This window comes from Pagrus pagrus, assembly GCF_965226575.1.
Source record: "Pagrus pagrus genome assembly, chromosome: 8".
In the NCBI taxonomy this organism is placed as follows: Eukaryota; Metazoa; Chordata; class Actinopteri; order Spariformes; family Sparidae; genus Pagrus; species Pagrus pagrus.
Window position 1 is genome coordinate 29,338,966 of NC_140192.1, and position 21,400 is coordinate 29,360,365.

Consider the following 21,400-nt stretch of genomic DNA (forward strand, 5'->3'; position numbering starts at 1 on the left):
ATGATTGTGAAATGCTGGGGCAGAGCGTCGAGGATCACATCCCTGTCCCTCACTGAAGACAAGTGATACTGTTTAATATGCTCCAGGCCCTGGCGCACCTAGCTCTTCAAGGGAATGGGAGACGACACTTCATTTTTGTTTTCATTTATGTTCCACCCAAAACACACCCATGACTAATTAAGAGTCTAAATACCACCTCCTTGCGCCGTGCGCCGCACTTTGCGCCCAGATTATCCAGATTATTTAACTAGCAAAATGGATTTGCACACGCGCTAAAGTGACAGAATTCTGAATAAAAAAAAAAAATTGACCTTTTGGGATGTGACATACATCACATTTAGATCTGTTGTAATAAGTCACGCCCACTTTAATCAGTCGCTACCAAAATTCATGTCCCTAGGTTGCACAAATCCATGCAGCCCACATAAACTTTTCACGTTTGTGACGTCCCCTACTGATTGGGGTCAAAATGCTTTGGGAGGCCTATTCCTAAACAAGATTAAGGGAGTGACTCTTCACTGGCCTCACTATTCGATTCAATCACGAGTTGCCCGTCAAAGATTTGAACACACATCATTTATTTTTCTATATTACTGACATGGCCTACTTTTACGTCGTTTAATACAAGTAGTAAGATAAATCTAAATTCCCTCTTTATACAGAATTTCCTTTCAGTAATCTGACTACAAAAGTCTACAATGTTATAAAAACTGCATCTTTTCAATACCAGTCTTTGTGTGACCCACCTCAGTACATAAAAATTACCAAATCAAAACATAAATCAGTCTACATTGCATTACAAGTTTGCTGTAATCTACAAAAATATCATTTTCACATCGCAGCTCTTAGACAGGGCACTCATTGAATGTGGCAAACATCACACATGACTCTACTGCAGATTTGGTGACAACACTTGTATTTTTTAGGGGAATTGTTGTGAAGCACAAAAGCGTGTGTTCCGTTTAGTTGGCCCTTCCCAACAAGTTTGTAATCCCTGACAAATGCCCCAATATGTCTGCTTTCAAAATACTGGGAGGGTCTTTTTATCATACGCTGCTGATCTCTGCCTCCCTCCGACATATCTCCTAACAAAGGCCTAAGTGACGTTTGCCTAATGTCTGCCAACAATTCAAAGCATGACAGCGAAGTTTTGCCTCCAGTCGAGGCTGGAAAATCAACAGTCAACATAGGCTGCAATCTCCTGATTGTGCTCTGTCTCTGCATGAATGCAGAATCTTCCACGCCGACAACACAATGCATCTTATAATTAAGACATTTCCACGTCTCTACTGAAGATATGTACTAAGATTTTTTATGATTGGACATTAAAAAAATATGCAATGCAGGCATTTGAATATTTTTTTACCATAATTTACAAGCTGCACTTGAAAACACACCACGTGCATGAATTAACACATTGTTGGCAAGCAGGGCTTGGAACCCTGGGGATCTGATCTTTGTATTCCCAGAGAAGGTGACTTACTGATTTTGCCCCTGGGGATATGTGGTTTTTCACATACCTTCTCACAAGTAGATAGAATGACATCAAATGTAAAAAAAAAACTGTGGTATTTTTGTCTGTTTGAACTAAAAATGAGGAAATTCTGAAAAAGTCGCACATCATTCTGATGGTTTCAGGTGTATTGTGTATGGGCGTAATTGCAAGTTACCCATGCTATGGGCACTAACACAGACCATACCATTTGAGCTTTGTTCTGGTAAAAATCTGGATGGTCCTTTTCCTCTTTACCTCGAGGACATGATGTCCATGATTCCAAAAACAATTTGAAATGTGGACTCATCAGGCCACAGCACACATTTCCAGATTGAGTCAGTTCATCTCAGATGGGCCCAGGACCAGAGAAGTCATTTGATGATATTAGACTTAAAACGGTCACATGGTGGTCGGGCATAGACTGTTTACATTACTCGCAAACCGCACCAACCGTGGTTTTGCTTCTTTAAAAGTCAATACTTAGTTGGAAAATCGATGCTACAACTGAACAGGGTCTACTCTGTGCAGCAGCACCATCAGCAGCGTCGCTGCACAGAGTAGCATTTCAGTGACATTTCACTTATCATGCAAGGACAGTTGATTGACAAGATAATGGCAGAGGATTTGTTTTCCAATTGAAAAGCAAAAGCGCCTATTTGGCAATATTTTGGATTTAAACCTGGTGCTAATAGGGAATCTGATAATGTTAACGAGGGAAAAGGAATTGGTTACTTCATCTAACAGTTCCTGCGTTTTCCATTAACGTTAGGTTAATGAAGGTTCTCAGTCATCCAGGTCATGGTTAATCTAAGTGCTGTATCGTAGGCAACTGGACTTGTTTCAGTTTCTGGAAGACGTTTCACCTCTCATCCAAGATGCTTCTTCAGTTCTAACTAACTGGAGGGGGGTTGCAGGCTTTTAAACTCTGTGGGTGTGATATGTACATAGCATTTCCTGTGACTAGCCTCCATCATTATGAAAGTCAACTCGTGTTTCACGAAGTAAAATGCCTTTGTCTTGTAAAAAACCTGTGTACTGGGTATTACCAGTGTTGTCACAAGTGAATTAGGTGGTGGGGTATTTTTTTCACAGCGGCACCCTAGTTGATAAATGGCTTTTGCTTTTATGGTAGAGCCACAGCTTGTATTTGTAGATGTAGCATCAAACTTAGTTTGCAGGCACTTTTTATTGTTTTCAAATGCATACAACAAAAAGCATTAGCAAATTGACACATTATGTTGTATCCAGGTTTAATACAGCATCCAAACTTTTTTGGGATCAGGCTAGTATTTACTATGTATTTGTACATATGTTTTTAATGTTTAGTAATTTTATAGGCACTCTTGATTGTATATTATATCCTCTTGGCTTTTAGTCCAGTTTTTTTTGCCAACTCAGTCTGTGTCCCTTCCCAGTGGTTCTCTAAATAAAGCATAGGAGAATAGTTTGCCTGCGTTCTGTGGTGATGCACAAAGCTGAATAGTCAGCTGAATTTTCTGCACACACCCACATTAGGATTGCCAGTCCCAGTGCAGCTGGCACAAACAGTTTTCAGTTTTCTGAACTATGTGATTGGTTAATAGTAGTTTATCTGTTCTCGCCCCTTTTGTTAAGTAAAAGATTCATGTGCATGTGTACTACAAAATTTCCTTGGCTCATGCAGTCAAGATGCCGAGGAGTGTTGGAGAAGATTCTGAACAGTGAGACAATAGACACGATTAGCTGTAACTATTTTACAGGGCTATTCCATGTAGTCTTTAGTATTGCACTTCTACAAAGGGTGAAGCTTGGGGACCTTTTGAGAGACACATTTACACTGGATCCTAAATCTTCCTTAAAGCATCTTTTTAGCATCTCTGTCAGATTACATCATCAGAGTCATTTTCTCAGACTTAACAAAGCTCTTGTAGAGCCACAAATACCCCTTTTACACTAGTCCAAAAACCCACTAATACCCACTGTCATCTGGCTTTTGTCTTCAATGTGAATGTGTACAATCGGCATTCACACGCGGGTCAATTGACTCTGCAGTAGTCATGGGTATTCATGTCTCCACCTCAGATCAGCTGTAATGTGAACACAACAGCTGGGTGAACAAGTAAAATTCGCCACTCTTCAAGCACGATGCTTTGACATGTGATGAATTAAAGGCCACTTGCTTGTTCATACTTGAAAGAGAGACTGAAGTGAAAAATATTAGCAAACTGTCCACTGGATTGGCTTCAGTGCCTGACAGCTGCCTGATCGGTACTTTGTTTAATAATTAAAACAAGTTTAACCTCTTCTGGATGTATTACAATGAGGTATATGATCTGCTGCTTTCTACTGTTCCCTGGTGTGTGAGTTAATCACCTATAGGGTTGGGTACTGGACTCCTGTACTACCGGACTCCTGTACCGACCAAATTATGTCAGTACTACCAAGTAGCAATTCACATGAAATCAATCGGTGCCAAATTTCAGTACCTGAGTCGCATCTTTACAGTAAAGTTATAGAGAGGGATGCAGAGTGAGACGTCTCCCCAAAACTCAAAAAAAAGTTTAGTTGACTAAAACAGTATGATTATTAGTATATTCAAAACCTGGTTATGAAACCAACAGTATGTCAACTGCATACAGTATACGAGGAATTATTACAGCATGCTTTCTTTGATTCCTGAAACGATATTATATAACAAGCAGTCAGCCCGCTAGCTTGATGCTAACACATGATAAGAATTCCCACTAACGCGCTAATGGGGGATAGCATCACTACCATAATTAAAGGATATTTACAAACAATGTTTTAATTCACATGCGTAAAATAAAACCATACGTGTGCTCATATGCACAGGCATATACAGTATTTAATATGCTTTGGAAACTAAATTATAACTGCAGATTTCACATAATTAACTCAATCTGCTGCTGTAGCGTCAAAACCTCTACTACAGGACGCCCAAGGGGTCAAAACACAAACTCAAAATCCCCATTCGGTTTGAAATACAGCCACCAGTAGAGAGCAGCACATATACATCTTGGTGTTTTCTATTACATTTGTTCATTATATCACTAGGTTGATGAGCAGGAACAGCTAAATGTAGCAATTAACTTCAAAAAGTATTTTATTTTACAGATTCATATGCAATATAGCAAGACGCCACTGAAATAAAACTTACGACTGACTGATGTGATGTGATGTGCATTGCTACTAGAAAAATGGCTCATGATATATTGACTCTACAAGTGAATGATTTAGCTGGTTAGAACAGAAAAACCTTTTTATTGTTGTTGTTGTTGGTACAGATTAAAGTACCAAAAAAAGGTACTGCTCGGTACCGGTATTGAATTCCAGGTAGGGGTATCGGAACTGGTATTGGTTCAAATGTGAACGGTACCCAACCCTAATCACCTATGTTTAGCGGGTTAACTCACATTTTAAAAACCCTTTTCACATGCTAGTTTCAGTGTAAATGTGCTAACAGGCTAAGGATTGCTAACCATACTGAGAAAACTGAACTTAAGTCGAAAATCAGTTGAGAATTGCATGTTTCGTTAAGCCCAGAAAAGCTCTAATTCATCTCCCAGACACTCTCCCTTTATTCATCTATTATGGGATTGAAATGCTGTCCTTACCTCCCGATATTACATTTACAAGAGCTTCATCCTCCTGAGATTCAACTTCTCACCTCCACTACTTACTTGTAAACTGACACCTCCTCTTCCAGCCCATGGTTCAGCTCGGGCCAGCACAGGGCAGGCCCTGTTTTCCTTTGGTTAGAATCTACAGGAATAGTAGAGCCATATGGTACCACAAAGCCCAACAGTTTATTTGAAGCCCAAGCTCTGCATAGTCATTAAAGTGTGGTCTCATGGTAGCCTGCGTTTTTGTCTATATCTGCCACAGATGTGGCTGCACTTCGCTCTCTGTCTGTAGTTAAGGGTGTAGATGAAGGGTTAAACCAGATTCCTCACTTCAGAGAGGAGCCCTTCTTAGAGAATTGGGCATGTCCGCCCACTGAGGCCAGTTAATCAGCTTGAGTGATGAGTGAATTTTAAATCCTTATTTACAAACTAGTTTGCTGTCTCTTTTCCTTTGGTCTGACACCCGGCATCTCAGTTCTCCATGTGCCCTTCTCACCAAAAGGTCTGTGCTCCGTGAAGGGGGCATAGTGTTTTATGCTTCGCTCAGTTTTTTTTTATTTACTTCAGGTCTTGAAGCTAGAAAGCCCAAAGTCTGCAGCAACAGGAGCGCCTCTCTCCCACAGAAAACACTGTTCTGAAGTACTTGGGAAGCCTCATCAGTTATCCCACCTTTTAATTCCATGACTTCATGACATCATGTGTCTCAACTGTGTTTCACAGGTGTAACTTCTAATTGTTATTGTTTGTTCAGAACATGGTGGTTTATGTTGGTTATTGTCCTAATTGTGCTTGTTTGTAGTTTTAACCATTTGTGAGGTGGCTGAGCTCAAGTCATCCATACAAGATTTTCTTGGATGTGCTGTGATGTAACTCTCCTGCCCCCCTGATCTCACTGCCCTATGGTGATCGGATTGTCAGTTGGTCATCTCAAGTAACTACATTTGGACAATATTGCAATACAAATTATCACCCAACCGTAGTCTCCAATATGCATGTTGAATTACAATAGAAACTGCAGAATAACAACAACTTTGACTCACACGTATACTTATGACCACGTATGACTAACTACGAAAGGTTTTGTGGTAAATCAGAAGTAGTTAGTCAAATTACCTGCAGTTGATGTTTTGATCATGTCAGAGACTAAATATATTATAATCATGCCACATACATAACAACATTCATTTGTACATATCTCTCTCACCTGAAACCCAGTTGGTTCTATGTCCCTGTCTGCAACAGTTTCTGTATTGCTCTCAAAACATTATACTAAAAAAATACATGTTGTTTTGAAGCTGTGACTTATCCAATGACATTTTTGTTAAGCTAGATTACTCTGCAAATCTTTTTTATTATATTTTTCCTGAATAAGTTTAAATTGACAACAAGAGATCAAAAGATCAAAGGGCAACAATATACAAAACAAACATCTTGAGTACAATTCTTAGAATTACATCCCAGATTGAATTTGTGAAAGATATACACTACCACTCAAGAGTTTGGGGTCACTAATAAATGTCCTTGTTTTTGAAAGAAAAGCAAAATCTTTTAGATAAAATGACATTTAATTGATCAGAAATACAGTCTAGACCAGAGGTGCCCAAACCTTTTCCCCTTGGAGGGTTGAAACTGAATTTTAATGGTGGGCGACAGGCCAAAACTACACACCTTTTATATTGTTAAGATGCAAAATTGTTCCCTTAGATTTAAAAGAAAAAAATACATAGAATTAAGGATCCTACATGTATGAAGAGCATTTTTACCTCACAAAAAATAAAAACTGTGATGTATACTATTTTATATAAATTAATTGAATTGTTTTTTTCAGTAGATACATCTGGTGGGCCAAATACTGTAAACCATTATGGCGGGCCAACCATCGCCCATGGGCCCCACTTTGGCCAATACATTACTAATGTGGTAAAATACTATTTTAGCTGGAAAAGGCAGATTTTTAATGAAATGTCTCCATAGGTGTACAGAGACCATTTTCAGCAACCATCACACCTGTAGTCCATAAGCACATTGTGTTAGCTAATCTAAGTTTGTCACTCATCAGTCTATTCTCAATCTCAGAAACTGAGGTTATTCAATGTGAGACTTTGCCAAGAAACTAAAGATTTCATACAACAGTGTGTACTACTCTCTTCAAAGAACAGAGTGAACTGGCTCTGACCAGAATAGATAGAGAAGTGGAAGGCCCTGGTGCACAACTGAGCAAGAGGAAGCACATCAGAGTCTGTAGTCTGAAAAACAGGCACCTCACAATTCCCCAAATGGCAGCTTCATAACACCAGTCTCAAAATCAACAGTGTAGAGGTGATTCCAGGATACCAAAGAAAAAGCCAAATCTGACATTGACCAGTAAAAGAAAAGATTAGATGGGCATAGGAACACACTGGACAGAGGAAGACTGGAAAACGTGTTATGGACAGACAAAGTCTGTGATCACAGAAGAACATTTGTGAGATGCAGAACAATGAAAAAATGCCAAAGGAGTGCTTGATGTCATCTGTCAAGCATGGTGGAGAACATGTGATGGTCTGGGGTGCTTTGTTGCTGATAAAGTTGGAGATTTGTACAGGGTTAAAGGGATCTTTAGGAAGTATATCACTCCATTTTGCAACACCATGGTCTGTCCTGTGGACAGTGCTTGATTGGAGCCAACTTCACCCTACAACAGGATAAAGACCCAAGGCATAGCTCCAAAGTATGGAAGAACTATTTAGGGAACAAGCAGTCAGCTGGTATTCTGTCTATAAGAGAGTGGCCAGCGCAGTCACACGATCTCCCTACCCTACTACCTACCCTTACCTACCAAAATGCATATCATAAAGAAAGGGTAAAAGCAGTCGGCTTTAATAATGAAAAAGAGAATACCAAACTTCTCCCTAACCGAAACTAGAGAAGTACAGGTCTCAGAAAAGCAGGGAAAGAAGATAATTCACAGGATTTAACCTCCATACCTACTCAAGACAGAGGGTTAGACTCAAGGTGGTCCTGCCTCCAAAACAACATGAGGCATATGTTACAGCCCCATAATAAAAGTGGAAATCAGTGGATGTCAGTCATTATTCCGAATATATGAGAATATTATAGTCTAGAGGTTTAAAAAGGTAATGTGGATGAACACAAGAGGACACTGAATGAGGTAAAGATAGTTTGGAAGTGTTGTAATTTTGATGGTTATCATTTTTCAGATGATTAAGAGAGAACGGGGGAACATGGTGTCTTAAATCTTTCCAAAAACATGCTAAAATGATTTTTAAAAACGGAGACCCATGTCTGTGCAGGAGGCTCGAGAGAGAGAAAAACATTTTGAAAGTATCTGTGCGTTCAGCTCTCTGTACTTTTTTAGCCTTTGAATCTGTTGTCTGAAGGTTTGTCCTTTTTAGATACCTGCTTTATTTTACTGTTTCAACCAGAGTCTTGTTGTGTCAGAAATATTCAGTTACTGCTGGTGAATTTTCCTGGTTTTGCTGCTTCATAATAAAAGCTTTTAAACTGTATGACCTATTACCAGGGGACTTTGATTATGAAGAATTTCTGGGAAATTAGATGTGTTTATTATTGCATTAGCAGAGCAATGTTTTATAATACTGCAGGGAGGGAGAAAACAGCAAATTCCTGCCACGCTGGGCTGACAAGCTGAGTCAATCCAAGTCATCAGAGTCAACACGTGTATGGAAAAGCCCCACTTATGCTCAGTCCTGTGTCTCAGCACACCTGATATCTCTTGGCTACTAAACGCTATGAAAATAAAAGCTCAAATGCCAAAATCAAAAAAAGGGGGCTCAAAGAGCAACCCTGCTGAGTTCCCTGTTAAACTTAAAAAGGCTTTGAATATAATACATTATCAGTTAACATAGCTATGAAGCTCAGATTGGCAATGTATAATAATAACAACTAGTCCTTTTTTATTTTCCTTTACTTTTTATCTTACGTTCTATAATTTCTCTTACAGAGATGGATTTGGGGCTATCGGCCCACATTCGTGCCTGTAACTGTACTGACTGTTGGAAGCATCAGAGTGGCTGTTGGTGAGGGACCCCCAACAGCACCAGAATGCCAGAATGCCTATCACTCAGGAAAACGCCCTCAGCATCCTTCAGCTACTGGAGGACTGGCCCGGGGCTCAGACAACGAGATCACAGCAGGACAACGACCTGAACAAGGACGATTGTGGTAATAAGGTACTTAATCCAGTTCACCCCCATGTTTCTACTTAAATATTAAATGGCCCAACCTTAAAAATGTAACGGCTAAAAGTAAGTATTTTCCTAACTTAATTTTTGTTGGAACACTGAAAATTACTATGAGCTATTATAATTGTTATTGGCTCAATTGTAGCCTAGTACTTCATGACAGAGAGAGAGACAGAGAGAGAGACACAGAGAGAGAGACACAGAGAGAGACACAGAGAGAGAGACACAGAGAGAGACACAGAGAGAGACACAGAGAGAGAGACAGAGAGAGAGACACAGAGAGAGACACAGAGAGAGACACAGAGAGAGAGACACAGAGAGAGACACAGAGAGAGAGACACAGAGAGACACAGAGAGAGAGACACAGAGAGAGACAGAGAGAGCAAGCATTACAATACCCTTATCGCTGCTGGTCCATGTTTTCCCCTTTAATGACATTATTAGGCACTTCCACATTCTGATAAGTGGAGATTTAAATCTAAGATGATTGCAATATGTATTGGCAATAGACATGTCATCGATAGCTATAAGAAAATAGTTTGATGAAATGCTGGATAGTTTCACCTGTATGCATTAAATGCAAACCATTGGAATGCACATAATGCCTATGACATAAAAAGCCTGTCATACCCCTTAATACTGCAGCGTGCCACGAGTGACACACAAACAGCCAATAACTTAACTGACAGATCCCATGTGTGCGTCCTCCCTGGCTCATTTAAACAACCCATCATGTGCTTATGCGTATGTGGTTGCCTCAGTCATTTCTCATTTCAGTCCATCTTTGCATAGTCTCCCTTCTTGTAAGCTGACCACTTCCCGTGATAAAGTCATTTTTACCGGAGGGGATTTCCCTTAGCAGTGTTTTAAAGTTCAACTCGATCAGTGTGTGATTTGGTTAAATGTAGATTTACTTTTCAGTAACTACAGTGGTCCTTTAGTTTATGCTTTTGGTGAAGAAGACAAATTGTATCCTCTGTGGATGCAAACTCTACCTTCACCAAACCTGACAAGACTTTCGACTCTGTCTGGCATGACTTTTTTTCAAAGGTTGTTGGAGCAGTTTCATTTCCATAAGATGTTTATCAGCACCATACAGGCTGTACATATGTAACAAACCAACAGCTAGAATCAAAATAAATGGGATAATATTTGGAACCTCTGAGCCTATGGATAAAACGGGATGAAAATATAAAATGTATGGAAATGGAGGGAGGAGTGCAGAAGATAGTGCTTTTGACGAATGATGTCTTGACATGTCCAGACCTTCTTTATCCTTCCTTGAACTCATGTCAACTCTTACAGAGTAAGTTTGATTGTTGGGCTACATATTGAATGAATACATGAAACACAGGTTCTTACCTTTTTAATAATACCCCAGACCAAGTAATCAGGAAAAGATATGAAATCGTCAAGGAATTGTCAATAAATAATCTTGGAGTCAATCTATCAAAGGACTTAGGTCAACTAAAATCCATTAGTTATGATCCCTTACTCTCTAGAATAAAATCTGATACTGGAAGATGGAATCTAAATCCTTTAATAAATATTGCCTCAAAAATGGAGGGGATTAAAATCATTTTTCTTCCAAGATTATTTCTATCTTTTCCAGACCCTGCCAGTGGCAGTAACAGCCAAAGATGTTATCGAATGGGACAGAATGATTTCGAGATATATCTGGCAAGTGTAGCAGACTGGACCGCTCCTTTCCTCTCCCTCACAGCAGAGATTGCTGTGAGGGAGAGGAGGGGCTGTGAAAGAGTGGGTGTGGCAAAAGTGATAAAGTGAGTGCACACCTGTGGGTGAAAAAAAACAGGAGAGTGTGTGTGTGAGGACAAGCAGAGACTAGGAGCATAAGCAGAGGAAGAGGGTCTGGAAAGGAAGGAGTGTTTGGAGAAAACCACTGGAGAGACCAAGTATCAGGACCAAGGTTCACCTATCATCAGAGCGGGTTTGAGAAGTTTTACCTTTTTTGCTGCTGAGGCATGTGTGAACTACAGCTCCTGACTGTGAGTTTTTATCAGTGGATTATTGCTCTTCATTTGGAGACTTAGTATTTCCTTTTTGCCCAGAGACTGCCTTCCTTGAATTCACCACTGCTCCCCATTTCACACTAGTCCACATCCCCTTACTCTTTCACAAACCTGGGAAATCATCACATCTCCCAGTTTAGACTCTCCCTTCCCCCTCCTGTCCCAGTCATACCACATGGACTGAACACACACACACACACACACACATTCCGATTCACCCTACATTGCTGGACATTTACCAATTGACACTGTTCTAATGACTTTAAAGCACAAGAAGGATATTTAATTTGGATTAATTGATTTATGTTATTTCTGATATGCTTTCTTATATGACCCAGGACCGATTATGAACTGTGCTGAAGTATGTTGATTATGTTAATAAGAGTCTAATTTATTTTGTCCTGAAATTTTGATTTGATTAATAATTACTGAAATTTAAACTGGAAGTGGACATTCTTTTGATTATTATTTAACCCTATTCTTTGGACCTTTTGTGGTGTGTCCACTTATTGAGGCCAAAAATCCTGAGGTATCTTTTATAAATTTGATATAATTAATGTTATATCTGGTGCCCTAATTACAATACTTGTAGGCCTTCTTAAGTTTATGCTACACAAGGGAGAAGACCAAGGACTAGATGCAGAACCTTGCAGTTACCCAACTAAGCTAAAGGAAGGTTAGCTCTCCCTTGTTTTAAGAGCTTTTATTAAAGGATAACTACCGTTTTTTACAACCTGGACCTTTTTTCTAGCAAAATATATGGTCATTTACTCACCCAGATAACTTTGGTGTCATTTGGAGGGGAATAGCGCTAGCATATCGTAACAAAATATTGGTGAAATGAACTAGTTTCGTGGCAGATAATGTGTTATATAGAGGCTGTGTGTCGATGCCCCGTTACTCGCATTATATGGATATATCGACGCTACACTGGATCTAATTTCGTCTGAACAACTTCAAATGACACCAAAGTTATCTGGGTGAGTAAATGACTATATATTTTGCTAGAAAAAAGGTCCAGGTTGTAAAAAACTGTAGTTATCCTTTAAATTGCACAAATACAATCTGTTAATCTGTGGAATCCCTCTTACTCAGCTATGTTGAAATTTGTTGTTTGTACCTCACCATATGGTCCTAACAATATAGAAGCCTGCATGTAAAACTAAAAGCCTAACATGTGGCCTCCACGCACAAACAAATCCTGAAACAAAGAAAAGTGTGCATAAACACTACAGTCAAGTAAGTCAAAACCCGGGTGTTACGTTTCTCCAGATACAAAACAGTCTTCTCCCATTGGATGAAAGTGCACCTGAACGCACCATATTTCCAGCAGAGCAGTCATAATGTTAGGAGAGTTTAAGTACAGCTACACACCTACGACCACCACAGTTCCATCGTAACACATTGCTGAAAGGGCCAGCTTTCTCCTGAGCAGCAGTTACCTTCACCTAGGCCCCAGTCTCCAACCTGGCTGGATGAGCCACAGACTGCTTTGTGTTTACTAAACACGTTCCGAATCCAGAGGAGACGCTACGCAACCCAGCCTTCATCCCTGCAGAAGTGAGAAATTTCCTTCAGAGAGAAACGGACCGCCACCGAGCCCGGCTTTCTTCACCCGGCTTTCCTCACCCAGCTTTCTTCACTAACATTGACTCTGCTTCCTCCTCTGCTACAATGCCGAGAACAGCCATCATTAACCGGCTGATAGGACACTAGCGGCAACCTTATTCATCCACACTGAAGAAACGAGTTGGGTTAATGAGGTAGATGGACACACTCTAATCACCACCAGTGCCTCTCCTCTCTGTTAACCTAGACACACACCCACACACATACATGCACACGCTCTGATGAACATGCTGTATAGTTGGAGTTAACTCAATCTCCAAGCTGTCAGACATGCATGATGCAGTCACACAGACACCAAATTCAGAACCACAGAATTCAGCTCTGTCCAAAATCATGCCATGTTTAAAGGCATGTGTTAAGTCGGTAGGGGCACTTCCCTGTTTTTTGGGGCTGTTGCTCTATTAGCCTTTTCTTGCAAGAGCTAATAAATTGTATGGAGAAAATATCGGGGTAAAATTCCCACTCACATTTCTCACAAGTGTTACACTTGGAGAAAATGAATATTAGACTCACAGGCTTTGGAGACAAATATATGTTAAGGGGAATGTCACTTGCAGGTAAGAAAACTATAACTAAAAAATATGGCTGAAGACGGAGGTACCTCAAGTTGAGGACCTGGTTGAAATAATGCATGATAAATATGCAAAAATATATCATCACTGCCATGATCAGGCAGAAAACACAAACTATCACCTGCTGCTGAGAGAAAATTGATCAGGATGGTCAAGAGTCAACCAAGCAGCATATGTTTAAGTACATTTTGTGAGGATTTTAGCAGTGTAGTAAGTCATCGCCCTCTTTTGGAGATCGCTGACAAAAAAACCCAGATCAGAGGCAGTTCGGCGCGCACTTCAGTGAACGACTATCGGTATGTGTGAATTGTTCAAAGATGCGATCCAGGAACTGATGCTTTGCCAGTGCTCGCTGGATATCTAGCAGGCAAAATATCTGGTTGAGTCACAAAAGGGTCAGGGAGCCAGGGATGAGCTGTAGCCAATTAGAGCAGACACTCTTGTGCTTTATACCCTCTCTCCTCCTCTCATCTGCTGTCATCCACAGTAGCCCTCTGAGGACAATGTTATCATACATCTATAGTTTCTATCACAAAGACGTTAGTGTTATAGTATTTGTAACTGCATTATTTTCTTTAGCTCGAGAAACTATACTGATACTTTAGCTTAAGTATCTCGTGTTTTGTTAACTGTTGTTAAGTGATCCCAGACTAAGTCTAGTCTAAAAATCTGACTGTGGCTAAGTTTGACATTGCTTTATGTGAAGACTTTCCAGACTGTAGATGTGAACTGAGCACATGTTCTTTTTCCCAATGTCTTATGGTTGCTCTCATTTTTTCTAGTACCACAAATCATTCTCAACAAAGGCAGCATTGTACATCCAAAAATGAATTCAATGATTGGACAGGTCCATTGTTGATCTCACTCTCAAGCAGACACTTGACAGGGCATCAGGCCTTCTACAGTGAGCCTCTGCCAAAAACTTAGAGGCAATCTCAGCCTAGACAGTCTCCCCACGTCTCTCTAAAAAATGAAATATTGAGCAGTGAAAAGGGGACTTCAGATTCAATTCTTCAGAATGATCTGTGTGTTAATTTTAATGAGAAATATATATGTAAATTCTCTAATTGTAGATTGATACATGCTTGCAGTTATTGCAGAGACAGCCACCCCAGGTCTGTGTCCCCACCACACTCAGCTTGTGAATAAGTTATTAAGTTATTCCACACCTGTCAGCTTCTCAGAGCTTGGTAAAAGCATCAAATTGTTGTTTTGTCAATAAATTTCAATGACTGGTTTAATTCAATGTTTTCTTGCGGGCTTAAGTTTTCTTTCAAAAGTGTCCAATGACTGTAATAGCCTCCAGTCTGCTTTAACAGAAACAGAAATAGTTGATAAGTTATTGGCTAAAAAGGTTGAGAAGGGCTTGATGATCGGGGCCGGAATTTTGCATAAATCCTATTGACAAAGCAACTCAGAAATATTAAGTAGTCAGTATTATAAGCCTCATACGCTGTCATCTATCATCTTCATCTTCTTTTATTCCTCGCAGAGACACCTCTTCACCGTCAAAGGGCAACATAAAGTATTTTTTGGGTCAGACTTACCTTCAGACTTAACTTCTGCTAATGCTAATAATTTTTGGGCAACTTTTTAACCCTGCTGATGGAGAGAGCAGATACAGTTGCTCGTAGAGAGAAAAAAAGAAGGGAGAGAAAAATCAGAAAGGCTAGGCAAGCAAGTGTGCGTGCACAAGTTAGACAATTAAAGCAACGCTGTGTAATGTAGGAAAACTCTTTAAATCGGTTCTGAGGAAAGATAGTTGATTTTTGAGTCTCATTCTCAGGTCATCAAATACTGATGCCCTGCCACAAATACACAGCCATTCTGTAGTAAACACTGAAGTATCACTCCCTTTTGAGAAGTTGATTTGTATTCAAGAAGCCCTTAAGGTGTGTTTCATGCAGTGCCTATAACTAAACACAACAGATGTCTTAATTTGGCCACCTTATCCTTGCAGTGAGAGGCAGATCCTTCCCAAGGTGCATCATTTCAGTGTAGATTTGTTAGACCTCTCTAAAACTCTTTCTACTGGTTTTGATGTATCTACAAAGATCAATGATTTGTTGACATTTGGCCAGAAGAATTGCTTGCTCTTCCCTCAGATTTACAATCTACTGCACTCTTAGAAGTAAAGTAAATTGCTGATGCATGCATTCTCTGGGGCAACCTATGGTCTAGGCAACAAATCATAGTGTTCTGTAACAATAAGGCAACTGTTAATATCATTAATAAAGGATGCGCTTCTATCTCATTTATTGATAGAATTGTTAATCTAATGTGGTCATCTGAGACGTGTAATTTCACTTTCCAAATAGTGCACTTACACAGCCTGAATAATGAAGTTGCAGACTCCCTGTCCTGATTTAAATTCCAGGAATTTAGAATCCTCTGCTCCCATGTGACAGATGTTACATTTGCGGGGAGTAAATTAAGTAAAGTCAACTCAAAATGCTACGAGCACTGATGGTTACAAACAGACAATAATCCTCATCATGACTGCTTCTTGTTTGTATCCCAAGTGAGGTCATACTGGCCAACCACTTCAAATGCACCATGTTTATTATTAGCGCGATAGCCGAGGTCCGCAGTAGGCTTGTGCTTCACTTAGATAATTCACATGACGGTAGAATTACCTTTTTTAAGAGGGACTCCATTCTTGCATCTTTATTCTTAATATTAGCATTATAATAATAATATTATAATATTATATGAGTTTTTAAGACTGTGGCAGGCTTGCTGCTACACATAGATATTTTTCCATAGTCTGGCTGATGGTTAGCATGGTCTTTATACTAAGCTTGGCGTGACAGTCCGTTGTTTTGGGGATTTTCTGCATCGCATTCACTATTTTGGCTTGGCATGCTAGCTAAACCTGGTAGCATCTTAAGAATGGAGCCATCTGCACTGAATACTGTAACTGTTTTTCCATTTGTTGCAATAAATTGTTAAATCTGTGTCACTTTGTCACAAGTGATTGATGACCACATTTGAGGGATTATTGATTAATTAATAGCAGTATCAGCATGGGCCCCAAAACGCAAGTATCAGTCAGGCTGTGATTGAGAAACAGAACAACACATTGTTGGTTTAGGTGTTTTCATAGGATTTGTGGTGGCAAAAACATAGACTGTTGCCTGCCTTATCCTTCAAGTATTTCCACAATATACATTTATGTCACTCCGTTTGTCTCTCTTAAGTCTTGTTGGCGACAATGCCTAACTTTGTGAAATTGCAAAAAGTACAGTTCAAACAAATGTTCAACATATGTAACTGTCAATGTAGATAGCTGTATTGGTTAAAAGGAAAACAACACCCCCTATGTCAGCCAATGAGTGTCAGGCGATTGAAAAATGTTACTTAAATGTGTTGCAGGAACACACCCTGCATAAGTCTTGAATATAAATGTTTAAAATCAAGTGAGTATTCTGGTAAAAATCAAACCATGAATGGAAAACCATGCAATGTTTCAAAATGTTAAAACAAATATGCAAGCATAGTTGTTAAAGCCTTATTATCTGATGTTATTATCCCGGTTTGTTCAGTGATTTGTCATTCTTCTTCTTCTTCTTCTTTCTCCAGCTTGTGGACTCTAGCCAGAATGGAGAAAGGGATAGTGTGTGCAGTAGAAGCAGTTTTAACAGTCTTAATGTTGAGGACATGTCCCTGTGTCTGGCTGCCATTCAGAAGTTGGTGGAATACATTAAGTTCAACTTCATGGAGGGTGACACAACTCCATTAGCCAGCCTGTCCTCCTGCAAAGAGGGGTTAGATGTCGAGGTTCATGCCGTTTCCCTCAATAAAGATGAGGGAGATACCACTGAGTTTGGCCTCAGCTTTGGGAACATCCCTATTTTTGGGGACCCTGGCAGAAGAAAGAAGGGAGGCCCTAGGAGGAGGAGGGACCAGGGCCCCATCATGGATGTAGGATGCATCTGGGTGACAGAGGTGAAGAAGAGGAGCCCTGCAGCCCGCTGTGGGGGGATCAAGTTGAGAGATGAACTGCTGTCACTGAATGGGCAGCTGATGGTGGGAGTAGATGTCAGTGGAGCCAGGTAAGAGTACTTCAATGAAAACAGAAATTTTTGCAATGATAAACTACTTTATATAATGTAAGCACAATGCAATTTTCAAAAAAGCCTGTAAATTGAAAACTTGACAAATCATTGTACTTCATCACAGTCCTGTAAATCACATGATTCAGACTCGAGGCCCGCAGGAGAATCTGGCCCGGCACCGGGCGATAGCTTACAAAGAAATATAATTTGCACAATCCGATTCTATAGCCCAAATCACAATGTTTGTTTACAGGTACTTCTGGGGGAAAATCGGTTACATCACATATGAGCTTTCATACAATTTTACTTTCTTTTTGCATTATGTTATTTCAAAGTATTTACATTAATTCCAATTAATTTCTCATTAATAAAAACTCTTTCACTAACATTTGTTGGAGAACTAATTTTCCTGTTGTGCCACATACTAGAGAAAAAGACAGGTTGAGTTTATTCTATTGAGATATATACATCAGGGTTTTTATCATGTATAGTTTTTTTAAAAAAAAATGGTTTCAATTAATCCTTATTTCTAGCCTTAGGTCTATAAGGGACAGAGTCAGTTTGCTGCGTTTTCCTGTGTCTTCCTATCAGACATAAAATGAAAGAAGACAGAGAGAAAGAAATAAAAAAAATATATATATATATATATTATATAAAAAGAGCCAAGACGGATTTTCGAATTTGTGTTGCACGGTCAAGGTAACAGCCATGCTACTTACTCTTTAACATGCAAAATCATCTTTCAGTGGTTTCAGACCATTGCTCAACACAGTTTCATGCTCAAAGCCATCATGCCACAGCTAATCGGAAGGTCCCTGGTTCAAATTCCCAGCTCCCTGACTCCATGTCGAAGTACCCTTGAGCAAGGTTCACACAAGCCCCCGGCTGAGCGCCGCAGTGTTGGAGTTCTCCCTGGGGAACAAGAGGGTTGCCTCTGTGTGTCTGAAAGTCGCTGGGGGGAAGGCTCTGACTGTCCTTTGTGCTTATGCACAATGTTCTATGCACTGTTGTAGTCACGAACTGGCCATAATGAACACCATTTTCAAGCATAAGGTGGTCCATAAGTGTACTTGGTACCAGGCCACCTTAAGACAAAGGTCAATGATCGACTTTGTGGTCGCATCATCTGATCTGCGGCCGTATGTCTTGGACACTCAGGTGAAGAGAGGAGCAGAGCTGTCAACTGATCACCACTTGGTGGTGAGTTGGATCAGATGTTGAGGGAGGCTGCCGGACAGGCCGGGTAACCCCAAACGAGTTGTGAGGGTGAACTGGGAATGTCTGGTGGAGGCCCTGGTCCATTGGGTCTTCAACTCCCATCTCCGGAAGTACTTTTTGCGCATTCCGGGGGAGGTTGGGGACGTGGAATCCGAGTGGACTATGTTTAAAGCCTCTGTTGTAACCCAAGAACCCGTTGGTGGACACTGGTGGTGAGGGAGGCCGTCAAGCTGAAGAAGGAGGCCTTTCGGGCTCAGTTGGCCTAGGGGTCTTCTGAAGCAGCAGATGGGCCAGAAGGGCTGCAGCCTCAGCGGTTCCTGAAGCAAAAACCCGGGTGTGGGAGGAGTTCAGGGAGGCTATGGAGGAGGACTTTTGGTCAGCCTCAAGGAAGTTCTGGCAAACCATCCGGTGACTCAGGAAGGGAAAGCAGGGCTTAGCCCAGGCTGTGTTCAGTAGGGGAGGAGAACTTTTGATCAGGACTGGGGATATTGTCGGGCGGTGGAAAGAGCACTTTGAGGAGTTCCTGAATCCAACTAACACGTCCTCTGAGGTGGAGGCAGAGTCTGAAGACTCGAGGAAATACTCATCCATATCACTGGCAGAGGTTGCTGCGGTAGTCAAGAAGCTCCCCAGTGGCAAGGTGCCAGGGGTGGACGAGATTCTCCCTGAGATGCTGAAGGCTCTGGACATTGTTGGGCTGTCTTGGTTGACACGCCTCGTCAGTGTGGCGTGGAGGTCTGGAACAGTACCTATGGAGTGGCAGACTGGGGCGGTGGTTCCCATCTTTAAGAAAGGGGACCAGAGGGTGTGCACCAATTAATGCTCAGCCTCCCTGGGAAAGTTTACTCCAGGGTGCTGGAAAGTAAGCTGCGGCCAATTGTCGAAACATTGGATTCAAGGGGAACAATGCAGTCCTGGTCGTGGAACAATGGATCATTGACCAGACAACTTTTGGTCTTGCTGGGGGGGTCATGGGAGTTTGTGCAAACAATTTCCATGTTTTTTGAGGATGCCTGCTACTGGGTTCCCCCCGGGGAGTACTGTGGGGGGTACTGCAAGAGTATGAGTTACCGGGCCCTTTGCTATGGGCTATCCAGTCCCTGTATGACCAAAGTGAGAGCTGTGTCCGTATACTCGGCACTAAGTCAAGCCTGTTTCTAGTGGGCGTTGGACTCCGCCAGGGTTGTCCCTTGTCTCCAATCTTGTTTGTGATTTTCAATGACAGGATCTCAAGGTGCAGCCATGGGGAGGAAACTGTCCGGTTTTGAAACCTTAAAATTGCATTGCTGCTCTATGCAGATGACGTGGTTTTGTTAGTTTCTTTGGGCCGTGACCTCCAGCAGGCACTGGGGCGGTTTGCAGCCGACTGTGAAGTGGTCAGGATGCCCTCTGGTTGGGGGGAGAGCTCCTGCCCCAGGCGAAAGAGTTTAAGTATCTCGGGGTCTTGTTCATGAGTGATGGGAAAATGGAGTGTGAGATGGAGGTTTGGTGCGGCATCAGCAGTACTGTGGGTGCTGCTCCAGACTGTCGTGGTGAAGAGGGAGCTGAGCCAGGAGGCGAAGCTCTCAATTTACCAGTCTATCCATGTTCTGACCCTCACCTATGGCCACGAGCTGTGGGTAGTGACCGAAAGAGCGAGATCGCGGATACAAGTGGCAGAAATGAGTTTCCTCCGTAGGGTTGCTGGAGTCAGCCTTAGAGATAGGGTGAGGAGTTCAGTCATTCATGGTAGCTCGGAGTAGAGCCACTGCTCCTTCACACCGAAAGGAGCCAGCTGAGGTGGTTCGGGCATCTTATTAGGATGCCTCCTGGACGCCTTCCTTGGGAGGTGTACCAAGCGCAACCAACTGGGAGGAGACCCCAGGGAAGACTCAGAACTCACTGGAGGGACTATATGTCCCATCTGGTCGGGGAACGCCTCAGGATACTCAAGGAGGAACTGGAAGGCATTGATGGGGAGAAGGAGGTCTGGAATACCCTTCTAAGCCTGCTGCCTCTGCGACCCAACCCCGGATAAGCGGGATATGATTGATTGATGGATGGATGGATGGATGGATGGATGGATGGACATACAGTCAGCAACAGACTCATTTTCTTCATCTGGGGAGTGAAAATTTTGATTTTGTGACAGGTATCCTGTAATGGACAGTTCCAAATATTAAATGCTTTTTCCTTTATTTCAGAGATGGTGGTTTACTAATCACCTCACGTGGGGCACCAAATAACACAGCGTTCTCACCACATATATGACATATTATTAAGCACTCGTTAGAAGGGGCTCCACCTCTATTGATCAATTAATCTATTGATTAATTAATGAGGCAAGATAATCACATCAAATAAATCAGTCTTATATATGAAAGTTACACAAATACGACTTGATTCAAGATATTGATTAAACATTTAATTTTTTTAAAATCAGCTCAATGGGATTCCAAGGACTATCATTTACTTTACATTTACATTTACTTATTACATTTTATTTAACCCCAGTCTCAGTTTTTTACTGTGTAGTAGTACAATATTGTATGTCAAGATTACCTCACCCACTGAGGTGGAAATGTTAG

The 21,400-nt window shown here is 41.1% G+C and overlaps 1 protein-coding gene across 2 annotated transcripts in view; it reads left to right on the top strand.

Moving 5' to 3' along the window:
* Window positions 1-21,400, top strand: part of pdzd2 (PDZ domain containing 2) — an 83,774-nt gene that overhangs the window by 22,445 nt on the left and 39,929 nt on the right. For both annotated transcript variants that reach the window (XM_084360483.1, XM_084360484.1), the window contains exons 2-3: window positions 9,083-9,311; window positions 17,140-17,612. In XM_084360483.1, coding sequence (XP_084216609.1) covers window positions 9,192-9,311; window positions 17,140-17,612 — 593 coding nt within the window. In that variant the 5' untranslated portion in view covers window positions 9,083-9,191. The remainder of the gene's footprint in view (window positions 1-9,082; window positions 9,312-17,139; window positions 17,613-21,400) is intronic.